Source organism: Thunnus albacares, chromosome 4 (assembly GCF_914725855.1).
Source record: "Thunnus albacares chromosome 4, fThuAlb1.1, whole genome shotgun sequence".
In the NCBI taxonomy this organism is placed as follows: domain Eukaryota; kingdom Metazoa; phylum Chordata; class Actinopteri; order Scombriformes; family Scombridae; genus Thunnus; species Thunnus albacares.
Genome location: NC_058109.1, coordinates 3,564,340 through 3,580,157, shown reverse-complemented (window position 1 = coordinate 3,580,157; position 15,818 = coordinate 3,564,340). Strand labels below are relative to the sequence as shown.

The window sequence follows — 15,818 nt, the reverse complement described above, 5'->3', positions numbered from 1 at the left end:
AATTCACTAAATCTCATCTCCTGCTTGTTTTTAAAACTGAGCTGAAGAGTTACTTTGACGCCTTTAAAGCTTCCAAAAATATTTATATTTACAAGGCTTACGAAAGATCTGAGTTCATATTTATTTATTTAAAATCGTTTTTTTTTTTTTTTTTTTTTTTTTACTGTTTAATAATTTACGCTGCTCTCTTTTATTGATCTGTTCATGTCTGTGTCTCCTGGTTCTAAGCTGTATGTTGTTTTGTAATTCATGGTTTGTTTAATAAAGTTTGGAGGAAACAAAAACAATTTAAAAACATGCAGTAAAAAAAATGTGTCTGTGAACTACCTTCTGGAAAGATAGAGAAGTTTATCTCTAACTACAAGCTCCAGCAGCATTTTTTAAATCTTGTAGCGCCACCTTCAGGTGCTACAGACTTATTCAGCATCTGTACGACTTTTACTGGAATTCGGTTGCCATGGAAATTACATTTAAGAGATACAGCAGTTAATAAGTTGTATGGTGGGTCTGTTGGTAACATGATTCAGTGTGCTGCACATTCTCATGGAGAACTTGTGTACTAAGTTTCATTCAAGATTAAAATTGATTTATTGATAGCTTTTAATTATTAATTATCAATTGATAGTTTATCCACATGCAATAAAAAAAACAAACTTAGAGCAGCAGCTGACAGTCTAATCAGCAGTTACACACAGTCTAGTTATTATTGTATCTTACTGTTTTTCAATATTTTATTATAAGGATCTTATAAATGTTAAATATTACTTATCTTTATATATTTCTTATATTTTATTTACTTGACACCTGTAATTACGATATTTTGAATTGCACAAGAATGCACATCTATTTAAATGCTGAATGTCTGTTATATTCATGATATAACAATAATAATAAAAGAAGACACACTTCCTGTCAACAAACGAGGCCACAAGAACTACAAACAAATGCAGTTTATTGAGTCTTTCTGCTTTCACTGAGAAAAATACTTTACTCCATCAGCGCACTTTGAATGTTTTGGCCTCCATCTGTTTTCAGATGCTTGTTGAGAAAAAAAAAACAAAAAACAACAACTTGCTCTATCAATAGAGCAGCAACACTTTTTTAAAAAATATTTACAATGTTACATGAACCACATTAAACACAGTAAAGCAGCCAAAAGAAAAGCGAGAAGCAGTCCGACAGGGTTCCAACACATCCTCCACTTCAAAAGTCCTTGATATCCAAAAATATACCTCTCACACTAAAGAAGCTCATATCTGTCTAAACTCTTCTCTTCATCAAACACAAGACTCTGATCTCTGACGTCTCTGTAGCAATTTCTCAACATATGACACTATTCTACTTCCATCGTGTGTATTTTTGCGGGTAGGATCGCTGTGGTTCAGTTAGTGCGTTTTCAGTTTGTCTCCAAACAGCGTCATCACGAGTCCGTACAGGAAGCCGGCGGTGAGGATGAGCAGGGTGCTGGATAACGGGCCGAAGGACAGCAGGGCTCCGAACATGTAGAAGAGCAGCAGCAGCAGCAGCGTCCGGTAGCTGGCCAGCACGCGGAGGCTCAGTCTGGGCTGCCGGTTCCTCTCCGTCGTCTGCCGGGTCAGCGGGCTGTGCTTCACTCTCCTGCTTGAATCGGGATCCGTCAAGTAGCGACGACCCAGGCGGCCCAGGAAGTCCGGCCGGGAGCAGAGAGCGTTCATGTGCCCTCCGAACTGCAGGAGAACAGAGAGATGAGAGAGAGATTTAATCTGTGGTTGTGTTTCTCATTGTTACGCTGCATTTATTAATAGAATAAATAGACGGACAACATTTTAATTTAGGTACTGGAGGCAGTTTTGGTGCGACTGAACTCTGATCTCTGGTCCTTAAACCTGCGTTCATTGATGTTTTTGGGCAGCGGAAACAAGCTGTACAGTCTAAAGTCTGACATATTATCACCTTTAAAGTTGAGATGTTGAACCTGTTAGCAAACAGCTGGTTATTCACACATCCAGCTGTTACGGATAAACATAAGCATTTATTCTGAGTCATGATTCTGCTCTCTACTGACTCCTGAGGGAAATATCTGACTCTTTAGCCGCTAAATGCTGCACTGTGTTCACCAGCTGCTCTACATATTATTATATTCTATATAATTATCGCTGGGTTTTGTCCCTACGAGCGAAAACACACAAATATTGATTACAGCAGCTTTAAAGAGGCAAATATAAAAATGCCACCAAGTAAAATTTTGCACCATGTTTTGGATGTTTTGGAGCAGAAATTCTAATATTTAACCTCCAGTATTTCTGGGTCTTGACCTGTTTGGCGTTACATAAATGAATAAATTGAATATTTGTTATTTGGTTCTTCTTTGTATATTATTCAGACATACTTTACAGGGTTTTATTGGGCTTTTTCTTTTACAATATCATAAATATTATTATCCAGACAGCACTTACTCTGTCATTAAGCAGAGAGGAGATTCTGTAGAACAGCCTGACCAGCAGGGCGTTCTCATAGCTCCTGATGGGCTGCAGCTCCGGGTCTCCTTGGTAGTGAATATCAAACCTGCGTAGTCCGTTTATTATCTACGCACACACACACACACACACACACACACACACACACACACACACACACACACACACACACACACACACACACACACACACACACACACACACACACACACACACACACACACACACACACACACACACACACAGAGAGTCAGGGGTTTTAGTCTTTGCTGCACGGCTCGCAGCTCTTTTAAACGTCCTCCTTCTCTTGTGCATTAATGTGAGACACTGACCTGCCTCCTGCCCAGGTCAGTGAGGATGAGTCCGTTCTCTCCCTGGATGCAGTCCGGCAGCTGCTTGTAGTTGCCGTCGTCCTGAGAAGAACTCAGATTGGATATAAGCTGAGTCAGCTGCACTTGGTTCAGCTATGAAACAAAAAAAAGACAGTTTTAACCAAGTGGACACCTGTCAGAGGACAAACTGTCCAAATGAGTCAAATCAAGTGAATATCTTCCAGGGTTAAAGCATAAATCATCTCATCTGAATCAGGAGAAAAAACCTTAAACAACAATCATATCAATCTGACCTTGAAGATTTGACACAAGTTCTCTAAAGCTCTCTCCAGGAATTCGTGGGTCTTTTTCAGACATTCGCCGCTCTCCTCGGGCTCGGCCCCGTTGAAGGTGTTGTTGAGATCGGGGGAGCCGAAGCCAAACCAGGACAGGAAGGAGGTGTTCGCCGCCACCTCGTTGGACTGATCTGATATCCTCTTGGCCGTCTGTCTGGCTTGTGCAATGATCTGGATTAACTTCATGATCTGCAAAAATTGAAATTGAAATTGAAAATCAACACTTTGAGCAATAACGATATGTTTTTTCAGGATGATGTCACACTTCTGGAAGAACAGAGACTTCAGGGTGATAATACAGACGATCCTGACGTCAATCCAACATAAGAATCCCCCGCAGATGTGAGACGAGGTGAACTTACGGCTCCTCTGAGCTCGGTGCCAAACATCTGTTTGTACTGGCAGTCCTGGCCTTCCAAGGCGTACACTTGACTCTTCACTCTGAACACCATGTCTGTCACCACCCGTTGCCGTGACGACAGGAAGCTGCCTCCTTGGCTGGGCGTCAGGTAGCCGCGGGGCTGCCGGTGGTGGAGGACGTGCTCGGGTTCCAGAAACAACTGCTCTCCTGCAGAGAGACGACGGTTTCTGTTTTAATATGTTTGTATAGATCTGTGAGATAGTTCTGAAAAAAGTTTATAGCTGGAAAAAGGCACCATAACAATTTCTCATCAAGCCTTATTATCTAGTATCCTGAAGTATTTAGCTTTATGTTCTCAATTTATATATTTATTTGCCTTCATCAGGAAATGTTCAAATGTCCGTGAAGATTTGAACATTTCCTGATGAAGGTAAGTAAAGTGAGTACTAGTGATCAACAGTGTGAAGGATTTTTTGATCCTTTCACAGTTTATCATCCAAGAACTTGGTGTTACAGTCTCAACTCATCAACAAAGTATTCCAGCTTTTAAAATATCATCTGATTTCTACCAGACTTTGCCAGCGGTGCAGAAAAAACCCTCAGATGTAACAGAGTGGATGCTGTTGATGTCCAGATGGGTAAAAATATCATATAAATGTTATTGAGTTCTGTAGCACAAGCATGATCCTCTCAAGCCTGCGTTGTAAGTGATGTCATTTTATCCAGTTTAGATTTGGTTGATGTATAAATGTATGTCTTCAGCTCGGTTCACGTCAGTGTTGTTTGCGTCTCTGTCTCTCACCTTTCTGGATCATCTCTGAGAGGTTTGGCTGAGCGAAGACTTTGGCCACCCTGAAGACCATCAGTGCATTTTTGGCGTTAACCAGGTCTGTTCTTACTGCTCTGTTCAGAAACACCTGGAAGAGCTTCGTGTAGACCAGCAGGTTCTCCTGAACAAACGACTCCCTGCACAAGAGCAGATTCAATGATAATAATAATCATCTAAGGCCTAACAGGACAATAACCACCAGATTCTAATGATCAATTATACCCATACTCTGTATATATTCCTGTTTTATTCATGTCACTATAAACATTTTAAAGAAAGGTGCCCAAATAACAAAGCTGTCAGACTCACCATTTGTCCGGCACAGTTCTGTTCTGGTCTGGCTGAGGGTTGCTCTTCTCTCCTGTGTATCTCCACGGTTGGATGTAGCTCAGCCACGTCTCCAACACCTCAACATAGATAAACCACATGCTGAACCAGTGTGTTATCACAGCCTTCAAAACTGAAATAACGACTCTGTAGTTAGACATTTCTACTCTTTATCAACAGCTACTGTCAAACTTCTCTTGGGCAACGAATCAAACCCAAATCCCCTCACTGCCAAGAGCACAAGACTGAACACTCCCACCTCCACAAATATTAAAGTATAACATTACAGACTAGTCGAGGTGACGGAGACTCACAGCTCTGAAAGAGGCGTCTAGTGGCCAGTGGCCGAAGCAGTGCTGCAGGAACAGGTAAAGTTTCTGTTGAACGAACCGCTGCATCACCACTCTGTAGACACCAAGGACATAAAACAATGTGCATAAGTTAACACAGAAAAACAAGTTACAGCAAAGCCTTTTATTACTGGAACATCAGTCAATCCCATTTAAACATCCTCTTTCTACCACTGGGATGATGTAGAGACGGTAGACAAGAGAAGAGGTCACTACAGTATGAAACAGTATCATATACGATGACACTGACCTCTTAAACTCCTCCAGCGGGCTGGTGTGAGTGTGCGAGTGAGCCGAGGGTGAAGACGACAGCTGCTCGGGCTTCAGGCTGTTGGAGAAGGCGTGCAGATGTTTGACCAGGAGACGAACCACCAGCACGTGTTCCTCTGTCGGGCTGAAGGGTTCCTGAAAAGACGACCGGTCACAAAGTGCTGCACACACACACACACACACTCTCTCATCATCTCAGTCAGCTCCCAGTTTCAAAATTTAAAAAAAAGCAGCCGATGATGATGCTTCCCAGAACAAAAGCAGCCAAACAATTACCAAAAAGGCTCAGAGCGCTTTCTATGTAGAGAACAGAGGTCCCACACACACGAATCACATATAAAACACATCTTTCTATAATGTCACATGTGTTCTTTCAATTTTTTTGTGTGACCAAGACACACTGAGCAGGATAAATCCACTGGTCAGGGCTCTCTGATGATGATGATGACTGTTTCTAAATGAACTCAAACATACTTTCTGCAGTTTCTTGTTACTTCTATATCAGTCTGGATGATTTATCATTCCAGCTCTTTTGTTCCCAAACTGTAGAAACAAAGGTGACTGAAGGTGTTTATTCTAGTATGAATTTCTTTGTTTTCTTTTTAATATCATTTAATCTTCAGATGGCATCATTTGCACATCAGAACAACATGACACCCATCTCTCTCTTTAGTTAAAACCAAAAACTTTGAAATTATCCTAAAAATAAATCAGTTGTTCTCATCCTAGATTAAGGATGTCATGGTATTTAACACTATGACAGTGAAGGACTGTCGGGGGGGGGGGGGGGGGGGGTTTGAATACACCCCCGTTGTTTTCACAGGTAATTTGTTAGTCTGTCCCTCCCGCCGCAGGAAATAATGGATTAATCCTGGAAAGCTGTTGATGTAGCACTTTTCTCCTTATGAAAATAACACGGAGATTATTCGACCAATGAGAATTTAGTCAGACGAGAGCATATCGACCAACTAATCGACCAGCAGACTACAGCCCTACTGACATATAATTTAGCCATTTTATAAGGGACAGATAAAGATTTCTAGCTCTTCATCACAACTGTATTTGAGTGTAAAGATCATATCATATATTAATAAATGACACTGGTGGGACCTCTGTACTCTGTTAACTGCTTAAAGCAAAGCTGCTTTGTCAAAATAAAGCAATGTTTCCTCCTCTGGAAAATACCAGCAAACACAAACATTACCTCTGAACATTTATCATATTAATAGTTCTAATTATCCAATCAAATGATTTTTTTTTTTTATCCTGGCATGTAAAAAAAAAATCAAGATTGTTTAAGATGTAGTAGTATCTTTTGCTTTACATCGTGTCATTAGAAAGAAACATTTATCAACCACATGAACATGGAAAGCAACAAAGCACATCAGACACAGTGTGAACAAAAACAAAACAAAACAGCAGCAGCATGCTTTAAAAAAAAAAAACACAAACAGCAAAGAGAACCACACCAAAACCAGGAAAACTCTGCTGAAAAGATTCCAAAAGCTTCATTCCAGGATTATTTTTCCCGTCAAGGATACTTCTCTGTTCACATTTACAGTCAGACTGGATGTGAGACACTAGAGAGTTTAACAGCTGATGATTGTAAACTGCTGCTAGTAGTAGAAAAGATGGAGAAAAGTCTTATTTCCTCACCTGAAAGTTATAAAATCTGGTACATTAAGAGATGAGAACTATTCCCTGAACTGAGGATTCAAAGAAGCCAAAATGAAGCAGGAAGTAGAACTAGTCAATGAGTCTGAGTGTGTTTTATTATTTGGGTCGATGGTGACAATATGTTGAACATTACAGGTCACCGTTTCACTGATAAGCTGCGTTTTAAAGTAGCTAAAGCCACATAAGGGCTGGTTATGAATAAAAACGTATCAGCTGATATGTGCTGCTGACTGGAGTCTCAGCGTGCGTGTCAACATGAGAGAAGTACCCTTGACTCTGACTGAAACTGACTGACGGTTACCTCCAGGAGGCCCCAGAGGGCTGGGGCTGAATGAAAAGGTAAAAGTACTTGGTAGGTGTGGAGGGTCCCAGAGCCTGGTGGGGCGTGGGGTTGGCACGGCATGCTGGACATACTGAGGCGGTACTGCAGCAGCGCCAGCTGTTCACCCGTAACCACCAGGAGGGAGAGGAAGATGAGGAAGAGGAAAGAAAAACAAACACAAGGTGGAGGAGGAACAACAGCGAAGAGAGAGGAAGAGGAGGAGGAAAGGGAAGGGAAGGAGGAATACATGAGAAGAGGAGAAAAGGAGGCAGCAAAACAAAAAAAAGGAAAAGTGCAACCAGACAGAAACGATTGGCCGAAAACATTGAGGAGGAAAAGGAGCAGAGAACAGGAGAGGAGACAAACAAAAATAACATATTGACTGTGGGAACACAACGCTGGAACTGATGGAGACGATGCAGACGCCTCTCCTTCACTCAGACGAAGAGGATCACATGACTGACATGACCGTAGGGATGGGAATCATCTCACACATGTCAAAGAATAAAAAGGTTTAATAAAGCCTCATTAGTGTCAGAGTTATTAGCTTTAGTGGCGCACATGTAGCATCATGTTTGGCTCATTATTGATTAAAGTATATTGTGATATATTAGTGGACAGCTGAGTGGATTATGTCCAGTGTGTCAGAGTTACTGGTCTCAAATATAAACCAGTAACCAGTGTGACACATCCATATGGATATATTAACATATAAATATAATTTGACATATCAGCTTTAATAATTCCCATTCCTGATGTTTAACATGATATTTGAACAGAGTGAACTCAAGACTGTGAGATTTTGGTTTTCGTGACGCCAAAACTTTAATATTTGTCAATATTGTTTTATTAATTAGTTTGGTAACATGTTTACCCTATTTAGCATTTATGAGCAGTATAAAAACATTTAATAAACATATATAAAACATAATATAGTCATAAGCAGATATAAGTGTTTATTAATGTATTTGTCAACAACTATAACTCCTGCTGTTGACACTAATAACTAATAATATTAAATATGTCTTCATAGGAGAAGTTATAACTGCTGACAAATACTGTACATTAATAAACACCCATGTTACTGTTAATATCTACATTAGAGTGTGTTATAAACCATTTATTACATGTTTACTGCTTCTAAATGCTAAATACAGGTAAACAGTTCTAGTACCAACAGAGGCAGAAAACAGGAAATATGTGTCTGATAAACAAACTAATTACAAGCTTTAATAAAGTTTAATTAACATTTTGATGACATCCAGAAGTGAGACAGTTTGATTTCTAATCTGAAGCCTCTGTGTGTGTGTGTGTGTGTGTGTGTGTGTGTGTGTGTGTGTGTGTGTGTGTGTGTGTGTGTGTGTGTAGTCTAAGCTGAAATCAAACCAAAATCTCACATGTCAAGTTGACCCTTTAACAGGATGAACACGACACAATGACTCAGTGGTTAAAACATTTAGAAGAAATGAGACTTTAGAAGAAGAAAAGTGACAAAAACAGCAAAACATTGAAGATGTTCGTTGGTCAACATGTTACAAGACGAGTAGAAAGATTATTTCACTGTTTCCTCTGCAGCTTTATGGAGCAGTGCTTGAAATGAGGCCTGCAACTAGGAAGTATTTTCATTATTGATTATTTTATCAATGAATTGATTAGTTGTTTGGTCTCTAAACAGTGATCACTGATTCCTAAAGTCCACAACTCAAAGATGTTCAGTTTACTGTCACAGATTGATTCAATATTTGTCAACTGATCGATCAATGGTTGCAGCTCTGCTCATTAGTTTAGATGTGGAGGTGACAGACTGCTGCATAAATACTGAGGAAACGGTTTTATGAGGCAGACAAGCGAGAGCTGCATCAGAGTGTCAGCTGACATGCTGCAATCAATACACATGATGTCAGAGTGAACAGTATAATATCAGACATGTACAGTATATGATACACATAGATTAAACAAAAACACCAGCATAAAGTCTCACTGTGCTTTAGATTAGAGCCTGAACGATATATCAGTCAGCTGATATTATCAGCTGATATCAGTCTATCACAGATATATCAATATCAGTGTATATGTATCCAATATGCACCCATATCTGCTTTTATTTAATTATATAAGCAGCATTTTATGTATATTTGATGCTTTTTCTTAATTCAAGTTTAATATATACATCAATGTTTTGTTCTGTGTTTTTTAATTTATAGTTATTTATCATTATTAAATTCACAGTGAAATTTACTGTTTCAGTGCAGTGATGTCTTTTTATACAACAAAGTTTATTATTAAGATATCATGTCTCCATTACACTGCTTTGTCACAAGTGTTTGATAAGCACATCTACAAAAAATGTGTGTTTATGTAAATATTCTGTACATATTTAAGATTATCAGCCGATATATCGATATCAGAATTTTTTACTCCTTAATATTGGTATCGGACCCAAAAATCCAGTATCGGTTGATACTTCCACCAAATCTACTGAATAATAAACAATCTGGGATTAAAAATGACATGTTAAGTGTTAATGTGACGAACTGCAACTGAGAAACGTCTCAGATGAGTTTCTGATGCTGCTATTCTATTATTATAAACTCAAGATTCAATATATGGAGAGCTCTATACTTCCAGCACAAATCATGTGTCTTTAGTTCATTTTCTTTGTGTAATAAAATATATTTCCTTTCCATAAAAACAGTTAGAAAACGTCGCACCTGCTTTGGATACAATATGAAGCCCTGATGAGAGACGCTGTTGAGGTTTCAGTCTCTGTGATTCTTTACTGAGTTACTGAACATTTTAACTATAATGTTATTTACAGCCTGTGTTTGACTCAAATGGAGAATATTTAACTTGAAGTAGCAACAGAACTGATAATAAATAGTAAACAACACACACAGATTGGAATAAAAAACCAGTACAGCTGATGATTGGAGATCCCTGACTACATTTTTAGGGGGATAAAGTTGTTGTGTGTGTGTGTGTGTGTGTGTGTGTGTGTGTGTGTGTGTGTGTGTGTGTTGTGACTTTATGTTGGCGTCTCACATGCAACCACACAGAGAATAAATCATCACATCAGACTCTTGATGAGGTGAACATGCACGCAGCATGCACAGAAGGTGAAAGGAAGCAAAACCACTACTACCAGGAACACCAGTCAAATCCCTTTAACGCTGTAGCTTTACTCTACAGCTCCCATCCCTCTATACTTCAAACACAGACATGTTTATGTTTCCGCAGTGGGAACAGAGATGTCTGCTGTACATTCATTCACACTGTAAGCAACTTTCATTTCACTCAGTTCATTCATGTCTCCTTGTTTGTCGTAGAGCATACAGAACATACACAACATACAGAACATGGTTTCACAGTAGAACCTCGAGACGGCTGATACAATGACTGATAACTGCAGGGCTGATGACAGCATCAGAGGGGAGGAGGAAGGGGGGGGGGGGGGGTGGAGGATGAGTCTGTGGTCAGCCAGTCAACAGCCAGCCGTGCAACGCTGCAGTGCAGGAGAGTGTGTGTGTGTGGGGGGAGATAGAGATGTGTGGGGGACATATTTTGCTGTCTTACCTTTACCTGAGGAGACTGCAGCTTCTGGTACATCTCCAAGGAGTAGTGATGGAGCCAGATCTCCACAAACATCTTAGGACACACACAAACACACACACACACACACACACACACACACACACACACACACACACACACACACACACACACAGCCTCTTTAGCATTAAGACACAAAGTCCTCATGTAACAGCATTTATAAATAATAACTTGTTAAACTTCTGTAGATGACAGTAAAGAGTGAGCCCAGTTCTTGATTTGTGTCTCACCTGTAGGAGTGTTTCGGACCTCCAGATCTCCTGGGCTGCAGGATCTGCGTTAACTGAAGGCTGATGAAATATGTGATGCTTCAGCAGACTGGGACTGTGAACACCATAACCAGCGAAAGAGACACTGGAAGATCTGTTGAATTTAAGGCACAGAGAGAGTTAAAGTCCTTCAATCTGCACTGAGGTGTCACTCATCAGAAGGTTTAAATGCATCCTAATATTAACATCTTCTTTCTGAAAGCTTCCTTGCTGAACTAACCTGGGTGAAGGTGCGGTGACGGAGCCTCTGGAGTCAGAGAAAGGAGAAGGAGGCACGCTTCCTTCACTGGGGAGGAAGTATTTCAGGTAAGTGTCCACCAGCACAAAGTAGGCGCTGTCTGTGGTGCTTCCATTCTGACCTTGAGGGTAGATCTGAAAACAGGAAGAGAACCGATTAGTTCTACCTGTGAGGATTAATACGGCTGGTATACGTCTAACATCAAGGTGTTTATTAATGATAGTCAGTCAGCTTTAAAGGCGTATTGTGAAGGATTTTCCTAAAAAACAATGTATGTATTATTTTGTTGTGTTCGGGACGTTTCTGGGCGTCAACCTTTGGGCAGTGGGTGTGTCGCCCCACAGCCAATAACAGCATGCGGGGTGTGAGGTCAGGACTCAGGTTACGTCACTGTGTTGTGTCTATTGTGTATGCACTGAACTAAGAACATCACTGATAGTTTTGTGGAAATCTCACCTTTGGTGTGATGAGACAGTACGCAAAGTTGAACATGAAGAATTCAAACGGATCTGCAGAACATTAAGGAAGAACAGAACTGTCTTATATGGATCCCCTCTGTTCTAATGCTGTCTAATAGTGAACATTACTGTGCACTAATGTCACATGATAAACAACTGTAGCTGTCAGTTCAGACAAATCAATGAACTTTAACATGAATTTGAACAAAAAGAAATCATTTAGGGCTGAGTATCTATTCCATATTTATATCTATTATTAACGTTCAGTTAGTTTTTTTAACTTCTCATAATCCGTCACTGACAGCATGAAGGAAACCCAGACTGATGAGAGGTCGTTAGGAAGGATACTGAGCGCCAGGTTGAGCATCAGCAGACCAGACAGAGGAAACTGCAGCTTGTTGTGGAAGAGAGGACAGTCTGGGAGAACTCCCTCCTGGATGCAGGCCTTCACTGGACCCTTCAACACACACCAGCATGACAAGTCAGTGAAATAAACTTACGTGGATATGACTGTAAAACACATACCAGCAACAATCACCATAAAGCTTTCCTCTTTGTTAATGTGCTACATCATACATGACTTACTATTCTGATGAGAAATGCTCAAAAGATTATTTTTATAGAGTAGAATTTATCAAATTAAAAGCTTTATTTTCACTTGCAACGACACAATTCAACATTCTGACTTTCTCTTTTATTTTGAAAATGTGTTAAAATTGATGCACAAACATGAACAGCAGATATAAGTATTAAATATCAAAATTCCCCAAACTGAACTTTATTAAACTTTTGCATTTTTATTAAGATTGTATCTATAATTATCGTATATTGTATTGAATTCTCTTCTGCAATCAATTTAAGCTACAATTAAAACTTTGCATATTATAAGTAGAAGAATCAGAATCACAGCTCTGCATTGATCAGTTTTCCTGCTTCATTCATTCAGCAGAGCATCACGTCTGAATTACATAATATTGCCTTATTGATCACTATCATCCAGCAGTCGTTCTGTGTCTCTGTGGACACAACGACAGAGAAACAAGTGATGCAACAGACACAAATCTTCTTACCGGGAGATAATTGACAGGTATTTCATATTTGTATTCTTCTGCTTGAAGTTTATAGACGAGCTTCATCATCGGACCGCTGACGAGATAAACAACAGTTGATCATTTTGCGATACAAACAGTGAACATATTAACATATTTCTGCTGTGATGTTACAGACAGGAAACAGTACCTCGGGCTCAGAAAGTCCAGAACGATGTTGTACTCGTTGCTGCGTGAATGCAGGAGTCTCAGGTTCCAACCGGCGATGATGCCGTCCAGACTGCCGAACACACACTCCACCAGCCAGGGGAAGATGGTGTGCAGCTCCTAAACACACACACACACACACACACACACACACACACACACACACACACGATCACATCATAAACTGGTGAGAGGCAACACATTTTAACACTGACAGGCAGCAGTTCACTGTTGTCGTACTAGAAACGGTGCAACAACAACAGTCATACTTAGCAAGTGTTGGAGGAAGAAGAATGCAAATATTATTTAAATTACTGAGTTAGTAAAAGCAACATTATGTCTCTGCCAGCTGTTTTTAATATATTTGACTTTTGGCAGGCAAGACGTGTTTGCAATATAACAGTTAGAGCCTAAAACAAAAACAACAAGTTTAGACTGCCCCAGTAGAAGCCCCATGTGACACAAGCTTGTCTCACTGTGACATGGTACTGAAGCTACAGATGACAATACCCCCCCCCCCCCCCCCCCCCCCCCCCCCCCCCCACACACACACACACACACACACTGTCGTCCTGCTGCCTCACACTCATCCTTTGTGTCACTCACTGAAGCAGCAACAGCTGCTCTCAAACAGAACCTCAACTGTCCACGACACCGCCCTCACATACCAGAGAAACAAGAATTTATGACATACCGCACTATTTCAGTGCATCAGTGATTGTACTCATCTCAACTATCAGCGTTAGTTTCAACTCTTGGATTTCTCTGCATCTTACTGTAGGCAACATACATAAGAGAGCACAAAGTACATGTTACCTTTTAAAAGTGAGCTAACATACTCACAGTTACTCTCACACAGGGCTGCAACTAACAATTATCTTCATTATCAATTAATCTGCCAATTATTGTCTCGGTTAATTGATTACTTATTCTGTCTATGATAAACACCTCATTTTTTCTGACCAACAGTCCAAAAATCTTCAGTTTACAATGATACAAAGCACAGAAAAGAAGCAAATCTTCAAATGTGAGAAGCTGGAACCAAAAGATCTTTTGCATTTTCGCTTTACAAATGACTAAAACAATTATTTGATTATCAGAATTGTTGCTGATTAATTCTGTCGGACGACTGATCGTTGCAACTCTAAACTGAGCCGCAGTCCCAGCAGCTGTCTCCTCATACTGACAGCGTTCAACATTAAAGGTCAGGTCAGCCTGCTGGATCTACTCATGACTCACTCTGCGTGTTGTGTGTACAAATCCAATGACATTCCTTTCCAAATATTTCTATCCAATTAGCTCGTTCAAACACTCTATTGACACAGATGATAATTCCACTGAACTCTCTGCTACACAGTATGTGAGAAACGTTGCACAGTGACTGCATCTGTCCTTTAATGACACTCACTGCTTATTCTGAAGGTCTGTCCACAGATCACCAGGTATATACAGCATCTTCATTGCCATTCACAACAAATAAACTAGTGTGCAAAGACAAGACAGTGGTGTGAGAGTTAACGGTACCTTTGCAGGATATTCATCTATGATCTTCACCAGTTCTTGGCATCGCTGGATGAGAGGTTTGTTGGACGAATCAGCCTTCAGGTTGGCCTGAAACAACATCACACACACAATTCAGATACCCATAATACTCTGACAGATGACAAAAATAATACACACTATATATATAATACTAAAATTATTAAGATTTCAAGTGTGTCTTAAACCAGCAGTCAGGTGTCCATATAAGCAGTTTGGACATTTGGGCTCCTGACTGTTGTTTTGAGACACACCTGAAAAACTGTGAACCGTCCTTTAAGCACAATTAGTCATCTGAAGGTTAGGTGCTAAATCTCTTTCACTTAGTTAAATCAGGATGAGAGGCTCACCAGAAGGAAACCGGGCTGTTGTAACGTTGGAGCAGCCATGTAGGACCCTCACGGTTATTCCCTCTTATGAACAGTCCACTTGGATCCAACCTGGAGGCGATAAACACACACAAAACTTTTTACTTTGCTAAAGTGGCGTCACAGCTTAGCCTAGCAGGGGTAACACTAGTTTGTTAGCCCGCTCAGCAGAAAACAGTTTAAAGTTAGCTGGTGACGGGAACAAGTGAGTGCTGAGGAAGCAGGATGATAACTGTGTGTACTGTTAATCCGACTACAATGTCTCTCATTGACTGGAAAACTCAGTCGGCGGACTCTAACGGTAGTCAGTCAGTCAACCATGCAGGTTAGCATAAGCGGGCTAGCTAGCGACAGCTAACGGTAAGTTAACTGACCCTAAACTGACAGCAGCAGCCGTTAACTCGGCAAGTGTCCCTTAAAAACACAAACTACTGACGCAGAGTGAACTTTAAGGCTTTTGATCTGAACACATCTTTACCTTCGCCGCTGACAGTACTTCAGATTCTGACTACTTTCTCATTAACCGCGTTTCCATCAGGTTTCCATCAGTGTAGTTCAAACAACGCCGGCGTCTTCTTCTTTGGTGTTTCACTGCAGTTTGTAGTCATGTTGTTGTTGCACATTACTGACATCTACTGGAGGTACTGACGCCTCTCACCATGCACCCCCCCAGAAAATAACAACTTCATTTAACAGTATATATACACATTTAATTTATATATAATTATAGTAATAATAATATCTTTATTTGTATAGCACTTTTAAAAATCCACTTAACAAAGTGCTTCACAAAGGCAGCAAAATAAAACAAATCATAAAATA

At 40.2% G+C, this 15,818-nt stretch overlaps 2 protein-coding genes across 7 annotated transcripts in view; one reads left to right on the top strand and one right to left on the bottom strand.

The window, feature by feature from the left end:
• Positions 1 to 15,818, top strand: part of LOC122981168 (hemicentin-1-like) — a 738,767-nt gene that overhangs the window by 476,437 nt on the left and 246,512 nt on the right. The gene's annotated exons all lie outside the window — the stretch shown is intronic.
• smpd4 (sphingomyelin phosphodiesterase 4) lies at positions 936 to 15,592 on the bottom strand. 6 transcript variants are annotated; one of them, XM_044349770.1, is made up of 20 exons: positions 15,475 to 15,592; positions 14,979 to 15,068; positions 14,614 to 14,700; positions 13,073 to 13,209; positions 12,904 to 12,979; positions 12,182 to 12,290; positions 11,832 to 11,884; positions 11,358 to 11,509; positions 11,099 to 11,231; positions 10,833 to 10,904; positions 7,239 to 7,376; positions 5,241 to 5,395; positions 4,955 to 5,045; positions 4,623 to 4,720; positions 4,287 to 4,450; positions 3,486 to 3,691; positions 3,082 to 3,312; positions 2,789 to 2,920; positions 2,436 to 2,564; positions 936 to 1,706 (listed from the first exon to the last, which is right to left on the bottom strand). In XM_044349770.1, the coding sequence occupies exons 2-20, from the start codon at positions 15,015 to 15,017 to the stop codon at positions 1,386 to 1,388; spliced, it is 2,523 nt and encodes an 840-aa protein (XP_044205705.1). In that variant the 5' UTR covers positions 15,018 to 15,068; positions 15,475 to 15,592; the 3' UTR covers positions 936 to 1,385. The 6 variants fall into 6 exon arrangements, with proteins under 6 accessions (XP_044205705.1, XP_044205707.1, XP_044205706.1 ...); XM_044349772.1 differs by having other exon boundaries at positions 7,287 to 7,376; XM_044349771.1 differs by having other exon boundaries at positions 10,839 to 10,904.